Source organism: Camellia sinensis, chromosome 7 (assembly GCF_055761805.1).
Source record: "Camellia sinensis isolate YWXY chromosome 7, ASM5576180v1, whole genome shotgun sequence".
Classification (NCBI taxonomy): Eukaryota; Viridiplantae; Streptophyta; class Magnoliopsida; order Ericales; family Theaceae; genus Camellia; species Camellia sinensis.
This window is the reverse complement of record NC_138967.1, coordinates 152,213,892-152,236,226: the sequence shown is the minus strand read 5'-3', so window position 1 is coordinate 152,236,226 and position 22,335 is coordinate 152,213,892. Positions and strand designations below refer to the sequence as shown.

At 36.1% G+C, this 22,335-nt stretch overlaps 2 protein-coding genes across 2 annotated transcripts; one reads left to right on the top strand and one right to left on the bottom strand.

Moving 5' to 3' along the window:
* Window positions 1–3,102: 3,102 nt before the first annotated feature.
* On the top strand, window positions 3,103–7,028 carry LOC114284837 (B-box zinc finger protein 22-like). The gene is made up of 3 exons (XM_082879589.1): window positions 3,103–3,622; window positions 5,683–6,111; window positions 6,511–7,028. The coding sequence occupies exons 1-3, from the start codon at window positions 3,440–3,442 to the stop codon at window positions 6,787–6,789; spliced, it is 891 nt and encodes a 296-aa protein (XP_082735715.1). The 5' UTR covers window positions 3,103–3,439; the 3' UTR covers window positions 6,790–7,028.
* Window positions 7,029–7,350: 322 nt separating this feature from the next.
* LOC114258124 (protein VTE6, chloroplastic) lies at window positions 7,351–12,088 on the bottom strand. The gene is made up of 5 exons (XM_028197993.2): window positions 11,603–12,088; window positions 10,012–10,265; window positions 9,051–9,174; window positions 8,151–8,255; window positions 7,351–7,952 (listed from the first exon to the last, which is right to left on the bottom strand). Exons 1-5 carry the CDS (start codon window positions 12,029–12,031, stop codon window positions 7,857–7,859), a joined length of 1,008 nt encoding a protein of 335 aa, XP_028053794.1. The 5' UTR covers window positions 12,032–12,088; the 3' UTR covers window positions 7,351–7,856.
* Window positions 12,089–22,335: the final 10,247 nt, after the last annotated feature.

The window sequence follows — 22,335 nt, the reverse complement described above, 5'->3', positions numbered from 1 at the left end:
ATAGTAGCATAATTATTCGTGCATAAATAAATAATTAAATATTAATTTTTAAAATTAAATAATAATCTAAAAAATTTATCTACAATATTTAGCAAAAATGATTTTAGAATCAATTAAATTTATTCATTTTTATCATAGTTACATATAAAAGTTTTTATTTTTTATTTTTTATTCTTATGTCATTAATTGTATACTCAAAGCTCTTAATAACAAATATATGTCATAATTTAAGTAGTAAAAATTAAAAAATAAATCACAAAATTTATATTTATGACAAAATATAAATATATTTTGTTTTATGAGTTTCATAAATTTAATTTATCATATGATAGTGATAAATTATATTTGTCAGTATAGTAATTTTTTTCATATTTTGTGAAGTCTAAAAATTATAATATGTCGTATGTTATAAAATTTACGTAAAAATGAATTAGGATTCACTTGTGATATTAAAATTGGGCTTAACATTAAATTTACGTTAACTTGTCTTTCACCTAATCATTAAAAATTGTCTTGCTCTGTTCCCAACTTATATAAATCATTTGACCTGTCTATTGATTAAATTAGTAGATAAATATTTATAAATATTTTTTTATAATAAAAATAAGAAATATGGACTTATTTTATGCATACTTATTAAAAAGTTTGAACTATAGTTTTAAAATATATATATATATATATATATATATATATATATATATGTTTAAAACAATTAAATGAATAGTTATATATATTTATGTATAAAAAATTTATTTAAGATAAATTCACCCTAAATTGTAGGTCATATTTTAATCCTAATAAATTTAAATTTTATATTTAAATTATATCATAGTTTATCAGTTCGTGACTGATATAAGCTAATTTAGGAGTTCTAATATTGAATTAAACACTAAAAAATTGCCAAGAAAATTTAGTTCAAGTCGATATTTTTGGCCAATAATACTTGATTTAAGCTTAATTCTTAGAGAATCACTTAATTCATGTCCAATCCATGAGTTAGCAGACCTGTCTATTTATTTAATTTTTAATTAGTAAATATATGTTTTTTTAAAAAAATTATAACAAAAATAGGAAATATGTACATATTTATTTGGTATATTTATTAAAAATTTCAAAATTAATTAAGAAATTATGTACTTATTCTTAAAATGATAAATTACACTAGTAATCCCTATATTTTAACTCTTGTGTTATTTTTGTCCTTGCAATTTTAATTTGCTTAATTTTAACCCTAAATTTATAATTTTGTCTCGATTTGGTCCAATTGTTATAATTGCTAGCATTTTTTTTTTATTAAAAATACGTACATGAATGACATCTGTTATACTTTTATAAAAAAAATTATAAACTTCTTCAACTCAATAAATTAATCTCAACCAATTCAATAATCATTTTCTTTCAAAAATCTTAACCGGCATTATCAATTGGACCAAATTAATACAAAATCTAAAATTAAGGATAAAAATCAAACTAATTGAAATTGCAGAGACCAAATTGATACAAGAGACAAAATGCAAGACTATCGATATAATTTACCTTTCTTAAAATATGTCTAACATTGATTGTATCAATATTAAGATATATATATTTAGGATCAGATCAGGCTAAAACCTGAATAAAAAAATTTATTATTTATTTTTTTTGGTTATCGATCATATAGTTATTGATATCTGATTAATGTGATTTTTGGTAGGCATGAAATACTCAACAAATCTTACAAAATGACGGTTCAGATCATAAAAATAAGTTCATAATGTACCTCAAATTGAGGCACAACACCCCAATTCCTTGGATCATGGAGTCTATTGTTTGGCTGCAAATTGGTAGACTGGATTAGGAATCCATTTGGACTATCAATTTAACATATGTTGGAGTATTATATCTTAGGGGATATCAAATAGAACTGGTGAGATAATTATCCCATGAGATTAAATGGTAAAATAATATATTTGACCTGATTTAATTATGTATTATATTTAAATGGTAAGTTTTTCTTGATATTTTATTTATTCAATTTTTAAAAAAAAATTATTTAATTTTTAAAAAATAAAATAAAAATTATTTAATCTAACCAAAAATAATTAAAATATTAAAGACAGATTTAATATTGATATTATTTAGTAAATAATTAAAGAAGTAAAATAATTTTTTGAACATTTATTATTTTTTATAATATCTTAATCAAATGTTGGATAAGTCTCATTTAACAATAGATTATTTTAATAATTTTTTACTTTTCATAGAAAATTATATAAAAAATAAAAAGTGATATAATAATTTATAATAATTTATTAATTAAAACTAAAAGTTGGCAAATAATCATTCTCAAATAATAGTGTCCACACCAACTTATAATAATTTAAACAAAAAAAAAAAAAAAAGTGTGGAGACGAAGAGCTTGGTGTCAAACACGACAGAGTCGCGTGCGGAGGAGAGATGTCAAGTCAAGATCCTTGCACTTTTTTCTTATATTTTTTATTTACAGGATCATTGGACCACTTTAGGTCTAATTTTGATAATTTGAATCGTTTATATTTTAAGATTTGTTCAGTATATTAGACCTGTAAAAAATCAAATTGATTGAATATCAGAAAGTATGTATTTTGAAAAATCAAACTATTTTTTTAAATTTAATAATCAATTTTCCGAACACATAATTTTTTATATCCAATCAACTTAATTTTTTACAAATATAATATACTGAAGAAATTTTAAAATATAAACAGTTTAAATTATTAAAATTAAACTCAAAAGTAGCTCCAATGACCCTGCAAGTAAGAAATGATGTAAGGGGAGGATACATGCTCAGAGATGTCTCCTAGAGCCACAGCCAGCCAGCTCAAGCGGTCCCTCAGCAGTAAACACACTAGAAAATCGACGCGTATACAAATAAAATTAAAGTTGAGTTTGGTATCTCTTAAAAAAAAAATTAAAAAATTATTATTATATCACTTCAAATTAAAATTATATATTATAAAAAATTAAAAAATATATTTATTTAAATCATTCTAAATAATTCTGAAAATCAATTGTCAATAGCCTCTTAAAACAGTAGTACTACATTTCGTCTGGTTTAAATTTGTACATGTTAAATAGCCAATTATTCAATCTAGTAACCATCGCAATTAATAAAAACGATGCCAATTTCTAGCCAATTGTCCAAACCGCCGATATTATTCGGACTCCCTTTACGTCGGTGGACCAGACATTTTTTTCCTCTAAAAATATCGGCTGGCATCGTAATGTCCATCTTCGAATCTCATTACATGTTCTCTGTTCTTAAACCCTCTCTCTGTCTCTTTCTCTCTTTCCTTTTCTCCATTTACTCCTAAAACCCGCAACTCCCTTAGATTCTCTCTCTCACCACTATTGATAGATCTCATCTGAACCCTAGGGTTTCCTCCAGTTCTCTCTCACCTCCTCCGATTTATAGAGGACGATGAAGATTCAGTGCAACGTTTGTGAGGTTGCAGAAGCGAACGTGTTGTGTTGCGCAGATGAGGCGGCTCTGTGTTGGTCTTGCGATGAGAAGGTTCACGCTGCCAACAAGCTGGCTAGCAAGCACCAGAGGGTTTCTCTCTCTGCATCTTCCTCTCCCATGCCCAAATGCGACATCTGTCAGGTATATTTCTTCATTTCTCATCTGGGTTTTTAATTGTTTTATCGATTGATCCACTCTTTTTTTTTCTTTTTTTCTTTTCAATTATATCTTATAGAAAGCATGTGAATTGCTGAATCTGTTTGTTTAGTTTTGATGGTACTGGTTTTGTTTTTTTTGATTCACCAAGGTATTCATTTTCAGTCTTTGTTATGTACACTGGAGGGGATTTTGATGTTTGGTATTTTATTTGTTTATAGGAGCAATTTATTTCACTCTTGTTTTTTTTTTTTTTTTAAATTTATTTTTTATTCTTTTATACTATGTTTGGTTACTTAAGAGAGAAGAGAAAAAGAAAAGAAATGATTTAAGTTATAAGAGGAAAAAAAGAAAAGAAAAGTAAAGATTGTGATTTCTTTCCCTTTTTGTTTGGATAGATAAGAGAGAAAAGAAAAGAAATGATATTGATTTGGATTAATTTTCCTATTTGGTGGTGTTGTGAAAATTGTTCCCTGAAAAATAAAAGTACAATCAATTTAATTCAGCAAGGCTTGAGCTCGATTATGTTGGAGTTTTAAAGGATAAATGGATACGTCTTCTCAAGTTGGCTTGGTTGGCTCTATGTAAAGCCATATTGTGATTTATATCTAATGCAATCATGACGTTTCTGATTGTCAACCAAACAAGAATGATGTGGAAATGCGCTTGAAGAGCAATTCAGACAACTATGTTTCTTAATTTCTATAATTAAAAAAAAATATGCAATTTTCCTCAAATTTATTTAGGACTTGATTGGTTTTCATTACGTAAAACATTGGTAGTTCATTGGAATGCATGCAATAACCTAAACCACACCCAAGTTCTTTTCCTTGCCGTTGGAAATCCATCATGTGTTACCTTGGTTGGAGTGGCAAGATATGACCATAGAATAGAGGTTTTCTTTAGGACTCACATTTACAAATTAGCTTACTATGAGGAATACAGTTCTAATTGGTGCACTAAATTTACTTATAATTCAGATGAAATCATGATTTAACGTTTTAATCAGGTTCAATCTTGTTTGATTTGTAAGTGATAACAAATGATATCCTTTCATTTATGCACTGTCCTGGTTGTAGGCTTGTTTTTGTTCTCTTGGTAGTGATAATTGTTGTTTGGGCTTTGCTTTGCCTCGTATTTCAGACAAGTTTGTTGATGGAACTATGGTCATTCTTACACTTGGTTTGAGCTTGTTAAGTGTAAATATGAACTATATTGGTCTTTATATGATACAAAAGTGATTGTTGGAATTTTCTTTGGTGGTCATCATCGTCGGCGTCGTCATCATCATCATCACAAGCTCTGAACACCCTCTGTTGTTGCTGGGGTTGAATAGTTTGAGTGTTCCTCAGTTTTTCTTAAAGAAAAGAGTGTTAACAACCTTTAACCTGGTAGTGTTCATATTGGCTATTCTTTCTAGAATCATTTTCAACACTGAGTTGGAAACAGGCAGTGGGGTGTTATGAAGACATGCATTTGTGAATGCTATGAAAAGTCGTGTATACTTGCACAAAACACACAGATCACAAAAGGAGACCAATAGTATAACAAGAAGGGAGTCATTCCATTATCAGGTTGCAATGAACACAGAAATTAATTATAACCCAGTAGATTTTATGTATGTATTAGTAGGTTCTGTTGAAATTCCAACAAAAAGAAAAAAGTTACATTGCTGCAGTCCTGATTTAGTGCTGTCTTTCCCAGAGGTACAACCGTGTGGTTGTGGGTTCTAGTAATGGGAATGAGCTTATCCACACGCACAAAAAGTGGGAGTTAGGCTGCCTGCCTACTATCCCTCACAAGCCTTGTTCTAAGTGGGAGCTTTGTACACTTGGATACGACTGACCATTCATAGGCTGTAGGTTTACGCTGCCCTGCACGAAAATATTTCTTCCTCTTCCCCATCTTTTGCTGACAAATTGATTTTATTTCTTTTGAAATAATTAATTAGGAAGTTATATTTAATTCTTTGAAGTTGTGGTAAAAGAGATTGGGACACAAGGCTTTTGTTTGGTTTGTGATAAAAGAATTTTCATCCCTTACAGGAGACAGTTGGCTATTTCTTTTGTCTCGAGGATAGAGCTTTACTGTGTCGGAAATGTGACGTTGCCATACACACAGCAAATACCTTTGTGTCTGGTCATCGGAGATTTCTACTTACAGGAGTGAAAGTAGGGCTCGAACCCACTGAACCTGGTGTGTCTGCTTCCTCAGGGAAGGCACAGTCTAGTGAGAAAATCTTAGAAACAGAATCTCGTTCTGTGTCTAGAAAGGGTACCCCAATGCTGTTGACTGGTCAGTATAACAAAGTATCACCTGTCCAAGTTGCTGGGGTTGGGGATTTTCAACCAAGTAAGTTGACATTGGCTGGAGGATCCACAGCTGGAAGTATTCCACAGTGGCAGTTTGATGAATATCTTGGACTAGCTGACTTCAATCAGAACTATGGCTACATGGATAACAGCTCTTCCAAGGTGTACTTCTAAGTCTTACTGCATTTTTTCCTGTTCATTTCATGAAAGCACTGTCTTAGCATGCAAATCCGTAATATATTAAGCCCACAAAACTCAGAAGCCAGGAGTCACCATATTGCGTTTATGTTCTCAGGAAACTTGCACACTGAAAATTTTCTTCCATTTTATTGATTTTATTGGTTGGAAAAATACTTTCATCCGTGCTTTTTTTTTTTTTTGAAAAACAAAAAAAATGCTTTTGTATCTCAGTCCTTGATTTTTCAAGTTTCTTTACACACACACACACACCAAAAAAAGAAAAAGGTTTCAAAAAAAAAAAAAAAAAAAAGCAGACGTGTGGCGTAGCTATGGCAAATTCAGTCCCCTAAGGTTGCATCTTTTTTGCGACGAACTCTACAGGCTGATAGTGGTAAGCTTGGAGACTCTGACTACTCACCAATGTTAAGAGCTGGAGAAGTAGAGCTTGATGACGATGAGTGCTTGGATCAGGTGCCAGATGCATCGTGGACAGTACCACAGGTCCCTTCTCCACCCACAGCCTCGGGGCTTTACTGGCCAAATAATTATCAGTCTCTGTCTGATGCAGCAGTCTTTGTGCCTGACATTTGCTGCTCACCGTTGCAAAACCCTTATAATCAACAGAGTGGAACTAGCTTGAAGCGGCGGAGGGGGTTCTAATCGGCTTTCTTGGAGATGGTTACTTCTGTTTGGTGTTCATGAGTTATATACCTGAAGCACAAAGTATATTGTGCACTGGTGGTAGTCTTGCGTAGTATCATCTTTCCTTTTATGCTTCATTTGTTCTGATGTAAAATGTTTTACACTAAAGAGTATTTTACATGTGAAGATGATTTCATCACTGTTGTTTTCTGGTGTTTGGTTGAAATGAAAAAAAGGAATTTGAATTGGAAACAAAATACAAAGACAGACCCAAACAATAGAGCTTTTTGTGTAGCAAATTTGTGCAGTGGCAACAGTGACTATGTCTGTGGTATTGATAAAACTTTAGTTTCAATGTTTATTTGTTTTTTTGTTTGTTTGAGAAGCAGAAAATGTTTTTCACCAAAATTAGGTCATTTTTGTTGATCATGAAAAACATTTTTGGTTAAATCTTCATTTTTCATCTTAAAAGCAAATGAATAGATAACTACTACATTCACTACATACATATACAATAATCATAGAATAGAATGGATATGGAAGTGACAAAATCCCTCTATTTCCTAAGATCAGTGAAATTTTCAATCAACATCGAAAGAAAGTTTTCATTTTTTTGGAGCCATTTTTATGGCAATCAAACCAAGCATCAATTGTTTGATCAGATTTGAGTACACAAAATGAACAGAAGTTTTTAGCTTTACCTCCAGAAAAATAAGCTGCCTTGCTCAAGAGACTCGAAGGCACAGGAAAACAAATAAAAAGTAGATACAGAAGCTCTGTTTTGGCACTGAAATTACAATGAAAGAACAGATGTTTTACAAATCATAGTGAACATAATCAAACTGCTTGGTCCTTCGCGCAACAGAGAGACGGGGGCACTTACAAATAATAGAAACAATTGAGTTTGAAATGGCTCCAAGATTTCCGGGGATCATGCTTCATAGGTACCATGCCCAGTTGAGTTTGGCGGTCTGGCGTTGCTTTCAGTTTTCAATCACAATATTCACAAATTTTGTAAGCTACGATGGGCTTTGAACTGTGCTCATTTCCTCAGGAGATGCTATAAAATGGGTGATCTTCTGAAACTATGTATACCAGTTTTGGAGCACAATTAGCTGAATCAGGATTGCCAAAACACTGCCCATAGATATGTTGATGACATTAACAACATCATTGTTCAGCTGCAAAATCAAAACGAAAAAAGAAAAGCACTCAAGATTATGTCAATGGCTGTGAATCAAAAATCCCATACAGAAGTTGTTAACACAGAGAGAGAGAGAGTTCTCTTAACCCAACCAATTATGTGTCAACCACTAAACCAAAGCAAAACCAAGAAGAGTTGAAATGGAAAAAAAATTAAAAAAGTATTGGAAGCCTACCCATTGGAATCCTTCCTTCTCTTGGAGGGCAGCACCTATGAGGCTCTCACCAAGATTAGCAATCTGGGAAGCTACTACACAAATCATAGCCTCAGGTACATATATCTGTTTTCCAATTATTATTTCCGAAAAAAAAAAAAAAAAAAAAAAAAAAAAAAAAAAAAAAAAAAAAAAAGAGGAAAAAAAAAGAAGAGGAAAAGTACTTGTTTGGTCAGACTATTTTGCGAAAGATATAAAATAGTATTTTCCAGACGACTATAAAAATAAATAGATGCGGCAAGCCCCTAAATTTCAGATCTGCAGCGTGCATCTTTTTTCCTCTATCAAACTTGTTTGAGGCCGTCAACTAAATCATAGACTACTGTGATATGTTTATTCACCCCAACTTTTGTTTTTTTGGGGAACTATTCTTGATATGTTTTATTCACCCCAACTTGATCCATTCTTTTTAGCCCTCCATTTGTCCTCAAAACTTCCTTACCCGTAGACCATCTAACTCCTTGTGCTGTGTTTGGTTCACTGAAGTGAAATAATCATTCTATCATAACGTCCATTCTCACATTTGGTTCACCAGAAAAATGATGAAAAATGTATTACAAATGGAATCATCATTTACATTGTAAGGGAATGGTCAGTCATTCCATAAGGAGGCTAAGAAATGACCATTCCATTCTGTTTTATTTCATTCTAGTGAACCAAATATTACATTATTCCTTTGAAGTGCAGTCACTGCTCTTGGGTGTACATCTTAATGCTCTTTAAGCTTTGTTTATAAAGGAGATGAGCAAAATGAAACAAGGAAATGATTCAAAGAATGTGGAGAAAATGAGGGGTCAAATGTTTAAAATTGTAAGGAACATAATAAATAAATAAAAATATAGGAGAAAGAATATGTCATACCTCACCCATCAAGCAACCAACAGAAGAAAGAAGAATTGAAGCTAAAAGTCCAGCAAGGGTTCCCTCAGCACTCACAGCTCCTTCGGTTCCCCTTGGAACTGTCTTAAACGTCGTGACTAGGTACCTGCATTAGAAGCACCAACTTTACAACATGCAGACTATATGTATTTATGTCACAGAACATTTTATAAGCGGTCATCATTGCTTGGATATTGTAATGGAATTGACAAAGAAAGCTTAGCGCAATATCAAGTAATATTTTGTTCTGGATAGGTAGATTAAAATTTAATTGAGGAACTTCTAGAACAACAAAATAACTAGTAAAATGCATCCAAAATAAATCAGGTATTATGTTGAAGAATCAAAAACCAAAAACATTAAATTTAGTACTAAGTTGCAAATGAATCTTATCACTCTTAAGTTGCTACACATATTTTCTAGTGACATCTATCCAATGGCACCCTTAATTTGGAAACAGAACAAGCAGAGGGAAATTAGTCTATAGCTCACATAAGCAGCAAATGAATACAAGAACTAAACACTATAGTCATTCCTAAAAGCCCAAAAGAACAAACTTGAAGACATGATCGAGTTTGTGCAACAACTCTAGACCTCCAACAATAAGACTGTTTTAGTTGCTCCAAGTACTTCAATCCAATATGGGTGAAGTGGATTAAGCCTCCAAAATGGAGGCTAAACAGTTTCGGACCCCCTTTCCTTCTCTCAGTAACCTCTAAAACAAATCCCAACATCATTGTCTTCCTAAGATAGAATGACAGATCACCTAGTGGTTGTCAGTTGTCACCTTTAAACAAATTTTTATACACAATACTAAGAATAAAGAAGGTCTACAATTACATAAATCGAGAAAACTTGCAGTCATAAATGAGTGCAAATTCCCAAATACTTGTGAAAAAAGGAAGTTACCTGACACACACGAGGAATAAGATGCATTACTTACGTTGTTTTGCCATATGCTTTTCCTACTTCACTTGAGACAGTATCACTCAGTTTAGTACAGAAACTAGCAACAAAACCAAGTTCCCAAATGCGAGAAAATGCAATTCCACCAACTGCAAATATTGAAAGGAAAGCACAAACACAACCAGCTGCACTGGAACCGATCACACTTTCTGGTCCTCTTCTTCCTTTCTTCTTCTCAGCAACCCCTTGAGCCTCCTTTTGTGCCATTTTCAACTTTGTGGCCGCTGTGCCCTAACAGATTCAAAATGACTGAATACCCATTACATGCAAAAACCTGATAATGCAGTCACTAATCAATTGAAAAAAATAATAAATAAAAATTGAACAAGTTTGAAGCTTCACATTCCATAATTAATTTTTGGCTTAATTTCACTTTTATCTCCTAAACTATCACCATCTTTTCTATTTCATCCCTAAACTATTAATTTAACCTATTTAATCAAAAAGTTTATAACTTCAATTCCTGTGGTCCAATTGGAGATGATTACATAAATCAATGACCATTGAACTTTGATTTGATGGCCAAAAAGGTCATTTCAAAATGTGAACGACTTAAACAAAACAACCAAGCACTCATTTTTCTTATTATTTTGAACAAGGGTATGGCTTCTGTCCAGTCCGGGATCGGACTGGACAGTGCTGTTGGGCCCGTAGGAGCCCACCACGGGTCCCGTTTTGATAATCTGAACCGTTCAATATGTAGAAATCGTCGAGTACTATATGCTAGTAAAAAATCACGTTGATCGGATATCGATAACTATGTGATCAAAACAATTTTTTGTCAACCGTTAATTTGTTCACCGTTTAATTTTTTTAATACGAAACTGATTTGATCATATAGCTATCGATATCCGATCATCGTGATTTTTTACAGGCATATAGTACTCGACGAGTTCTACACATTCAGCAATTCAGATTATCAAAACAAGACCCGTGGTGGATCTCCACGGGCCCAACAGCACGGTCCAGTCCGATCCCAGATTGGACAGAAGCCATACCCTTTGAACAAACTACACAAGAATAAAAGGGCTTAGAGTTATGCAAACTAAAATTTTTGATAAATTACAATGAGCTTCATTGAGATTTGGAAAAACTACAATAAGCCTTATAATTTTATATAATTACACTGACCTTCCTTTTAATAAGCTTAAAATGATAAAAACTAATGCATATAGTGTAAAAGCATCACAATAAACAAGGAAATATATATATATATATATATATATATTAGTGTAAAAGATGACAATATCATTTCTTTCGTTCACATGATTAACAAATTATTAGCGAAAAAATGTTTAGTATTATGTAATTAAATTTTTAAAGAAACTCAAGGTAATTATGTCAAAAATGTAGATCTAATGTATTTTCTTTAAACATCATAAGGTTAGCATAATTTACCCTTAAATTAGGAAACAAAATAAGTAATTACTTTTTGTCAAATTTGTAAAATTTATTATATTTATTCAAATCACAATGACATCAGCCTAATTTTACCAAATCTAATCGCTACCCACAAAATAAAACAAGCAAAAAAAAAAGGAAAAAGGAAGCAATGAAACTGATCTTACAATAACGAAATACGAAGCGACGAGAAGAAAACCAGAGGGTCCAAAAGCGCGCCATGTGAGAGTGCCGAGCAAGAAGGAAGCCCCAATGCCAGGGAGAGAGAGTCCGGAGAGAAGAATCGGAGAACCCACTACGAATATGACAAGATTGCTGAGAATTGCCGATTGCCAAGTAGGCGGCGAAGATTGGAACGACTGTATCGCTTTCTGAACAAGCCCTAGACCAGTGGGATTGGTGATTGCTTGAGCTCTGATTGCAGGTACTGCCATTTTCGGAGCTCGAGGGAAGGGGTTGTGGGTGAAGATTGTTAGGGTTTGAGGGTTGTGTAGTGAAGAGAGATTTGATGGTTGTTGTTGGTGTTGAGATTGGAGGAGGAATGGGAGTGATTGGGGTGGTGGGCTGAGGATCATCACAGTTGGAAAACTGGCCATTTTGAAGTGAGATGAAACTGGAAGTGAGAGGGACTTGCCAACGAAATGAAGAAGGGAAATTCTCCTCACACTACCAATTTATACCCTCAAAATGAGGGGTGGGCGCTAGTCGATTGCGGCTGCGGAACCTTCAATTCGTCATCCGTCTGTCAGATTGGCGAATTAGAGAAAATCAATCTACATCCGTCCGCCAATTCAGCGGATGTGGATTGAGCGGATTGGCGGATAAATGCGAATCGGTTTGACGGTTTGAAATTTTATAAATTTTCAACATAGTTTAACTTGTGTACTTTCTAAAAAAAAAAAAAAAAGAGTATTACAGTCAATGACTTAAAAAAGTATTATAATTACTGCATGTCTCATCTAAAAAAAAAAAGTTTGGAACTTTAGAATATCAAAATCACTGCGTGCCTCATCCACATAAAATATTACAATATGTGGTTCTTAAAATATAAAAATAATTCAAACCAAAACTATAAACAGAGCAATAGTAGAGATTGTATGTCTCTGAATTGTTACATTTATATATGTTTTTGAAAACAAAAACCAAACAGCATATATCATATTTTCTATTTATTACTTTTAGAGTTAGATTTAAAAATAAAAAAAATATAGATAAATAATACGTTTATTTTTTTCAATTCAAAAAATATATTCAAGTTGAAATTTTTTTTCAACAGAATATTTGAATTCTTTTTCAATTGAAAACAAACAAAATATTTAAACAAATGGAAAACACAAAGTCTTATAAATTACTAAAGGTGCTCGCGGTTTGGCGGTTCAGTTGCGGCCAAAGGAACCTCAAATCTGTCATCCGTCCGCCAAATTGGCGGATTGGAGAAAATCAATCCGCAACCGTCCGCTCGTCATCACGCATCCGTCCAAAATGCGACGGATCGGTTCGGTTCGGTCGGTTTTGACGAATCTGCATATCCGCTGCTCACCCCTACTCAAAATTAATTTTTTAATTTAAAAAATGTTATAAATCTCAAATAATCTACTAAATTTTTTAGTAAACTTTTCACATATGTAATTCACACAAATTCACATGTGAGTTTTATGTCATGTAAGAAATTTGATAAAAATTTTAATAAATTATTTAAAATAAAAATTCAATAATTCTTTTATTGCTCTTTGTATCTAACTTTCCTCGTTTTTCTTATATCCAAAATCTAAAATTCGGAAACACCAACCCCCATCACCTCCAATCACCGTGCCTTCCCACCCAAAACTTGATGTTTGGAAAAGTACACTTTTTTTTTTTTTTTTTGGATATAATTATATTGATTTCTTTTAAATTTTTAATCTATATATATTTAAGTCCTTTTTAATCAATAATTTATTTATTGTATGAATAAAAAATAATAATAATGTTGCTATCTATTTTAAACTAAGGCTCGTAATTAGTTTTTTTTAAATAATTTTTTAATTTTTTATAAAAAGATAGTATAAAAAAATAAAGTACATAAGTCGAATTTTTGTAATGACATTTTAACTTAAGTGTTGCTATTAGCACTTCATCAATTATTTTGCATCTCTTATTTTTTTAGCTTTGTTTTTTAAATTACAATAATAACCTTAAATGAAATTATGAAAAATGATATCAAAAATTTTGGAACACCCCATCTCATAATTAAGTCCACGCACCCACTACATAATGAGTTAGGATTTATGAAACCACCCGCCTCCATCACCACTCATCAATCTTTCTAAAATCCCACCTTTAAAAACTTATCACACTCAAAACCTTGAAAACCCTTTGGCGGCAATATTTTGGTAGTAACAGTGGTAACCATTTGATTACATACACTTATCCGGCAATGTTAATGAGTTAAAGTTTCTCCAGTAACCACAACTCCATAAGACAAGGAAGTACAAGAATAAAAATTCAGAAGAGGTTTATAACTTTGATGGTGTTCTTAAATTAGAGGAGATTGATCTTGTAAATATAAGTTTCTTGAAAAAATTGACAAAATTAATAAAATTTGTTCGCCATTTTTTCGGGACTGAACTCCTGAACATATGATAAAAATTCGGGAATACAAGTCCGAACATTGTTTATTTGTTCAGGAATAGGTAATCGAGCATTTCTTATTTACTCAGGAACAAATAACCGAAGCAACAGTAGAAGCTGATAAACAAAGGAGGTCGGATCACTCTTGGGTAGTTGACCAACTGGTCAACCGGGGGTGAAATCATGCCCAGTTTTGCTCACACAGAGAGCATGCAGGTACAATGAGACCGTGGATGAATCATAGAAAATCAACCAGAGAAGCATGAAAGTGGATTGTCTTGTGTGTGTGTGAAAAGAGGTAATAAAAAAAAATCAAACAAATTGACAAACCTCGTAATGAAGTAGAAAAAAAACTTCTTAATCACCACAAATTTTTTCCATTGATTTTGGGAGGTTCCACCGTCTCAGGTTTTGTTAGGATTTTTGGGATAGAGGGTTTTTGGAGTGTGGGGGATGTAGAGGTGTGCATTTGAATGTGTAGAATGTTTTTATAAGGATAATTTTGGTATTATTTGGGGGGAGAAAAGAAATTTTAAGGGTTTTAGAATTTATAAGGGTCCAAAGAAATGGAGGGTCCAAATAAATTGATGATGTGCTAATAGTAGTACTTTTTAACTTTTGGCTATTTTATTCTCTCCCCAAAACCCCTAAAAATGTATATTTATTTCATTTTCTGGCCATCATCTATATTGGTTTCAATCTCTTTTGTCATACTGAATAGGAGTTTAGTGTAATTATATAAAAAAAAAATATAAGGTTAATTTTATTTTTTCCAAACCTTGGGGAGGTGAGTGTAATTTATCCAAAATTTAATTTGTAACCATGCAATTTGTAGGTGTTTAATTAGTCCATGCCTTAAAAAAGATGTTGGCTATCAGCTTTCCAGTATGGTGTCTATTCTTTGCTCCATTTGGTTGTTGAGAAAATGCTGGAACTGAGAGGGAATTAATTTTATTGGAATGTGTTATTGTGTCATGGTTTTCTAACGTTTGGTTGCTTGGAAAGTGTAGGAAAATTGGTAGAAATTGAATAAATTTGAAATTTAGATCTTTTATTGGTTTGAGATTATGGATAGGAGGATTAGAGGCGATCGATCGTTGACCTCTGGGAAGATGGTAGGTGTACGAGCACGAAATAATCTTTTCGTATAATCCTATTGATCAAGTTTGCACTCCTCCAAACGTCGTTGTTTTACTTCTTGAAAACACAAACGTGAGCTAGTCGGCGGGTGTGTGCCGAATACCTCTCTGATGCCTGAGTCAGCAAATAAATAATAGACCAAAAGCTCTGTGTTTTTATGAGTAGAAATTGTAATACCTGTACATAGGTCCTGTCATGAGTTTTTATAGATTCCGCCTGGCATAATCCTAGTAGGACTTCAACTCCCTTTAATAGAGTCCTCCTAGGAATCACAAAGATAATGCTTATCTTTTCACACCCTCCTCACTGCTTAACCAAGTGAGATAATTCAACCACGGTCTGGTAGCAACACAACCAAGCTAGCACTGCCTTGTCTTACCTCGACTGGCACAAGTCATAACCGTGCTCACACAGCTCGATGCTAATTGAGTCAACTCGATCACCTAGCCTTTAAAATGACCACCTGCCAAACTATCCTTTAACTCGGTCTGATTCCCACTGATACCTCGGTCTTCGACCGCTAGACCAAACCATTGGCAACCCACCTCCGACCGGACCGACGCAACCAAAGACCAAGGCTACCGAGATAATTACCTCGGTCTGTGGTTTGGCCCAGACTGTATCTATCTCGGTCCATTCCAACGCTTTATTTAGCTTGGCCCAATTTATGCATAAATTACCCTCTCAATTGCCCCTTAATTCCATCTGTGAAGCATGATTGGGATTATTATCTTCAAGTCGTGCTAAGATTTTCAAATCAACCGGATCAACTCAACCGAGTTGGAATACTAACTCTACCGAGCTTGGAAATGCTAACATGAGTAGGTAGCTCGGTCTCCAGAAAATACGTCGGTTGCACAGCCCGTCGTTTCACGTACCTGCCATCACGTCCTTACTGGGACACATGGCACCTGTCCATTGTGTCTTTGCACTGTGACAGCCGTCACACATTTACCAAAAAATATTTGAAAAGTCCCGCCGTTTTCGTGTTTTCACAAAACCCTTTCCTAGAACCAAAACACTCTCACTTATTCACCTCTTCTCTTGCAAATTCTTGCTGCCTGAGCTCCATCCATGTTCTTCCTACGCCCCAGTCCCAACTTAAGTTACTATACCTCCTGTTTCATCTGCCTTCTGGTGTGCCCGCTGTAGTTTGAAAGTTGCTGGTCACGCCCTGAATCTGTAAGTTCCTCTGCAACTAATTTTTGTATTTTCAGTTCTTATTCACCCTATATATGTATGTTATCTGTAACAGAGTATTTGAGCAAATACCACCAACCCAAAACCTCATGTCTGCACCCAAAAACTTACTAACTAGTTTTTGAATCATTGTTAAACATGATTTTTGATCCAAAAACGTGCTATGACCGAGCTAGGAATTTGTTTGCAACCTACAAGGTTGTGCCTGACCGAACTAGAAACGCACCGATCACCAATTGTGTTAAAAAAAATTTAAGTTGGCCTTGTAACATGGCTGACCTACAGAATGGTCTGTAACCAATTCACAGCTGAGCTAGGCTTACTTTTATATTGCCCATTTACTTAGCCCGATCCAGTAATCTGGACATAACACTTTATTTTCACCTTTGCAGACTTGACTAGGTTGGCCAGGCACACCTTTTGCACTTTGCCCCCAGGCGTTTTTGCTCAACGGAGCTACCAGAAGTCATACCTGCGCCGAGCTAGGCTATCGCGTCCTTTTTAACAAAAACCACTCGTTTAAGTTTAATGGGTAAATACCGGCTCCTAGTGGATTCGCCTGGAGCCATGGTTGAATGCTGTCGAGACTACAATATTCCTAATGACATCCACCTCTCTCTAGCCGAACTAGACACCACACCTTGAGGCAAACCGGGCTTCGTTCCTTTCACTGTGACATCAATCGTAGAAGTCGGGCATCGGTTCCACGTACAACCCCTTGTATGCGAATTCCTTCGCCAAACAAGATTGTGTCCAACCCAACTTTCCACAAACACTTATATAATAATAAACGGTATCGCCGAGCTAAATCGTCGGCTCGGCCTCAACCTCGGATTGGCCGAGCTATTTCATCAATATTTGCTCGGCCAAAATGACGACGGTTGGGTTTACTACCTTCGAGTAAGAATAGGTCGAGAAAAAATTATAAAAAACACACCGGATAAAGACTTGAATGACGACGACTTCCTTTGGGTTTCTGGTAATTTTGAAGACCAAGAAGCCCAGTTACCAGGCTACAATATAAATTGGAATAAAGGAACTACTGGTAAGAATACTCCGGTTCAGTTTTTCTTTGTTGTTCCAACTAATCCATCGTGCTAACACTTGTCTTTCTTCTTTGTAGATTTGAACCAGCTCAAATCACACTATACGTACGCCAACTAGGACGCCCCTTGAGCCGCACTTCGGTGCCGTCACCGTGATTGGGCCAAGCTATTAAACTTCGTACCGACCTACCAATACAGTGAAAGGAGAAAAACCAAAGTCACCAACTTCCTTCTAGAGCCTTCCCCCGAACCAAATCCCACACTTCTCCAAATCAACCTAATCCCTCTTACAGAAGAACAAGAAATGGCAAAAAGGAGGGCTGTGCGAGCACTCATCACCGGGCAGACCTCTGGTGAAGTGCCAACCAGGCTAGAGTCATCCGGTCAACAAGGTGAAATCGTGGTCGCCCTTCCAATTGCCAGGGCCACTAATTCTTGGCTGAGCAAGCGTGCACATACTGCATCGACCGAACCGCAACGCCTGGTCGATGAGGAGGTTTTCGTGATTCCTGAAGCTACGCAACCGAGCCCAGAGTCCACACACTCTAACCGAGCAAGCCTTTCAGAATGGGCACCATCAATAACTTACAAGAACCGTGCTATAACCATTACGGATTCGGTGGTTGCTGACAAGGACCACACCCTTGCCTTCAACCTCTCAAAAAGTGTCTGTCTGCCACCAAACATGGAGTACCACGACCATTTAACCGAGCTAAAGGTCATCCGCTCAGCAACCAAATCAATGGGGCATGTAAGTTCTCCCCTTTTTCTGCTTCCATTTTTTAACCGTCTGTTTGCTCGGTTTTAACATAATCACTACCTTTCCTTTTGTAGGCCCTGCAGAAAAACCACGTCACCCATAAGCGCGTGCTGAAGCTTCGTAAGACAGCGCTAAGTCGGCTGAGCTAAATGAGGCCAAACAAAGAATGGCCAAGCTTGAATCCAAAAACACACGGCTCACCGAACTAGTCAACATGGCAGAAGTTGGCAAGCAAAAGGCGCTAACCGAAAGGAAAGACCGCTACCTACGCAAACTGGCCAAGCTGGAAAAGAAGAAAGATGCTGAGCTCATCGAGCTAAAAAAGAACATAGAAGACGCCGAAGACCGAGGCTACAAAGAATGAGAGGCCACCTATGTCTTGTAGTGTGAAGCTGCTAAAGACATCTTCTTCAAATGTGGATGGAAGACGGTCATTCTAAAGCTCGGTCAGGGGCAAGACACCAAGATCTTCCATAACCCTCCCCCTCACTTCATTCCAAGTTATATGGCGGACTACGCCAATGCCATTCAACAGAAGCTTCTCCAAAAGGGGAAGGAGGAGGAAGAATCCCCTGATCCAAACAATGCCCCGCCTGCTATCAGTGACCACGGTCTCCAGACTATTCAGACAGCTCGGGTGGAGCCACTTAGCTAACAGGTGCCAAGCACGGTCGAGGGGGCGCCTGTGACCATCCTATCCCAGGGAGAAACTGCTGAGACCGGCCTACCGAGTGGCGAAGCTCGGGTTGATTTGGATGCTGATTTGGACGATCTTTTTGCTTGATTTTGTTTTTGTTTTTGTTTTTTTTTTTTTGATTTATGCTTTCAACGAAATTGTAACCGGGCTACAAGCCCCTCATCTTGTACTGATTGTTTCAAAAATGAATGAAATCTCTTATTTTGCCAACTTTTTGTTCGGTTAGTATTTAACTGTACCAACTTTCTACAAGTTTAGCCGGCCTAATTTAGCTCGACTTTCTCCTAGCCTAGCCACCTTGTTTGGCCGAGATAATTATCTCGGTCAGACGATAACTTTACGTATTTAGGTAGATGTTGGTCAAGCCTGCCAACCTTTAGCCTAGATCCTTATCTTGGCTGAAGAAGAAAAGATGTTTTGGTCAAACCTGCCAAACTTCTTTCTTCCCAGATCCTTATCTCGGCTAAAGAAAAAACTGTTGGTCAAACCTGCCAACCTTCTTCAGCCTGGATCCTTATCTCGGCTGAAGAACAAAATATGTTTGGTCAAACTTGCCAAACTTCCTTCAACCTAGATCCTTATCTCGACTAAAGAAAAAAGTGTTGGTCAAACCTGCCAACCTTCTTCAGCCTAGATCCTTATCTCAGCTGAAGAAAAAAATATATTTGGTCAAACTTGCCAAACTTCCTTCAGCCTAGATTCTTATCTCGGCTGAAGAACAAAAGATGTTTGGTCAAACCTGCCAAACTTCCTTCAGCCTAGATCCTTATCTTGACTGAAGAACAAAATATATTTGGTCAAACCTGCCAAACTTCCTTCAGCCTAGATCCTTATCTCGACTGAAGAATAAAAGATGTTTGGTCAAACCTGCCAAACTTCCTTCAGCCTAGATCCTTATCTCGGCTGAAGAAAAAAGTGTTGGTCAAACCTGCCAGCCTTCTTCAGCCTAGATCCTTATCTTGGCTGAAGAAGAAAAGATGTTTGGTCAAACTTGCCAAACATGTTGATTGCCCCAAGTTGGCAATAACGATGAAGAACTTTTAAGTAGAAAGAATTGTACTGGAGAAAACTACTAGTTTTATTTGAAAAAAGAAAAATTACAAGTGTTTTGATAGAAAAGCTAAAAATAAAATAGTTTGAGATTGGTAGTGTTCCATGGCCTGGAAATAGCTTTGCTGTCTATATCTTCCAAGTGATATGCCCATTTTCCTGCTAAACCAATTACTTTGTATGGTCCTTCCTAGTTTGGTCCTAGCTTGCCATCTCCAGGTACCAAAGTGTTGTCCATTACTTTGCGCAGTATCCAATCTCCAATCTCTAATCTTGAATTGCCTCGGGTGCACTATTTTGTTATATTTTCTGGATAACTCTTGATGGTATGAGGCAATGTGAACTAGTGCTTTTTCATTTCTTTCTTCCGCAAGGTCGAGTTCCAAGGTTATGGCTTCACCATTCAAGTTTGGGTCAAAATTTTCATTTCTAATAGTAGGGAGGCCTACTTCCAGCGGAATTATTGCCTCCATGCCATAGGCCAAGGAAAAAAGCGTTTCTCCAATTGATCGCCGAAGTGTGGTACAGTAAGCCCATAAAACATGAGGAAGCTCCTCGACCCACTTGCCTTTTGCTCTCTCCAACCTCTTCTTCAAACCGTCTAAGACGACTTTGTTGGAAGCTTCAGCCTGCCCATTCGCTTGAGGGTATGCCAGTATAGAGTTATAGAATTCTATCTTGTATTCTTTGCAAAAGCCCCTAAAGAGTTTGCCATCGAACTGAGTGCCGTTGTCAGATATTAGAGCCTTGGGTATACCGAATTGAGTGATGATGTTCTGCCAGATAAACTTTTTAACGTCTTTCTCTTTTATAGATGCAAGTGCTTTTGCCTCCACCCACTTTGTGAAATAGTCTGTTGCTGCGAGAATGAACTTTCTGTTGCCGGGCGTAGTTAGAAGTGTTCCCACTATATCCAAGCCCCACATTGAAAAGGGCCACAGACTGGTCAATAGTAGAAGCTCTCTAGCTGGTTGATGTATTTGGTGTGCGAACTTCTGACATTTCTCGCACTTCTAGACATATTTCTTTGAATCTGGTTGCATGTATGGCCACCAATATTCTTGTGAAATTGCTCTGTAGGCCAATGATCTTCCCCCTTGGTGGCTTCCGTAGACGCCTTCGTGTATTTCAAACAAAAATGCCTCAACCTTACTGGGATGGACACATTTCAGGTAAGGTCCTGTGAAGGATTTTTTGTACAATACTAGTGATGGAGAGAGCAAAAATCGCTGTGATTTTGCTCTAATTTTGTTGGCTTCTTTCTTTTCTTTTGGCAAGATACCATCTTTTAAAAATACTATGATGGGGTCCATCCAGGAAGGTCCTAGCTTGGCACAACATGCCTCAGCTGCTTCGGGTTCTTTAATACTTGGTCTGGGTAGAAAGTCGATCAGTAATGGGTGTGGAATAGATGTATCTACCATTGATGCAAAACCAGCCAGCTCGTCTGCTCTACTATTTTTCTCTCGGCCGATTTGCTCTATCTGGACTACTTTGAACTTCATGACCTCCTTTCTGACCAACTCTTGGTACTTAGCCATCCTGTCATCTTTTGCTTCGTAGTCACCTGAAATCTGGTTGACTACTAGCTGGGAGTCACTGTACACCATCAGCCCGGTGGCCTTCATATAAAGTGTTGATTTTAAACCTGCTAGTAATGCTTCATACTTCGCCTCGTTGTTGGATGCTGGGAAGCCAAGGTTGACTGCCTGTTTTATTGTTAGGCCATCTGGTGAGACGAGGACTATGCCCAGTCTTGCACCATGCCTGTTGGATGCTCCGTCCACGAAGAGTTTTCACATCTCTCCGATGAATAGCTTCCAGCAAGTAGAGGGATCGGATGATGTTTTAGAATCAAGGGTGTTACTACTGATGTTTTCTTTGAGATCAATGTCTGCTGCCAGGGTTTGATCTTCATTGTCTAACTGCCTCAAGTCTTTACTTTTTGATGAGTCCCTACTGAGAATAGCATGAATTGTTCCTTCTTCCCTATCCTCAAACCTATATGGCTTGCTATGCAGCTAGGCGTCCTGCTTTGGGGGCTGCGCGGTTCCCACGACACTTTCTCCCTTTCTTTCGGTTGCCCTGATCAAATCAATCGGGCAGACATGATGACTTCCTGGTGTTAACTCAACCACAAAGTCTACCAAAGCTTGGGCTTTTATTGCGGTTCTTGATTGAAACTTGATATCAAACTGCCCCAACTCCACTGCCCATTTCAAGATTCGTCCAGAAAAATCCGCCCTCTCAAACAAGGCTTTTAAGGGGAAAGCCGTTAGGACAATCACGGTGTAGGCATGGAAATAGTGTAACAACTTTCTTGAAGCCATCATCAAAGCTAAGGCCATCTTTTCCAATGGTAAGTACCTTGTTTCGGCGCCCAGCAAGGTCTTGCTA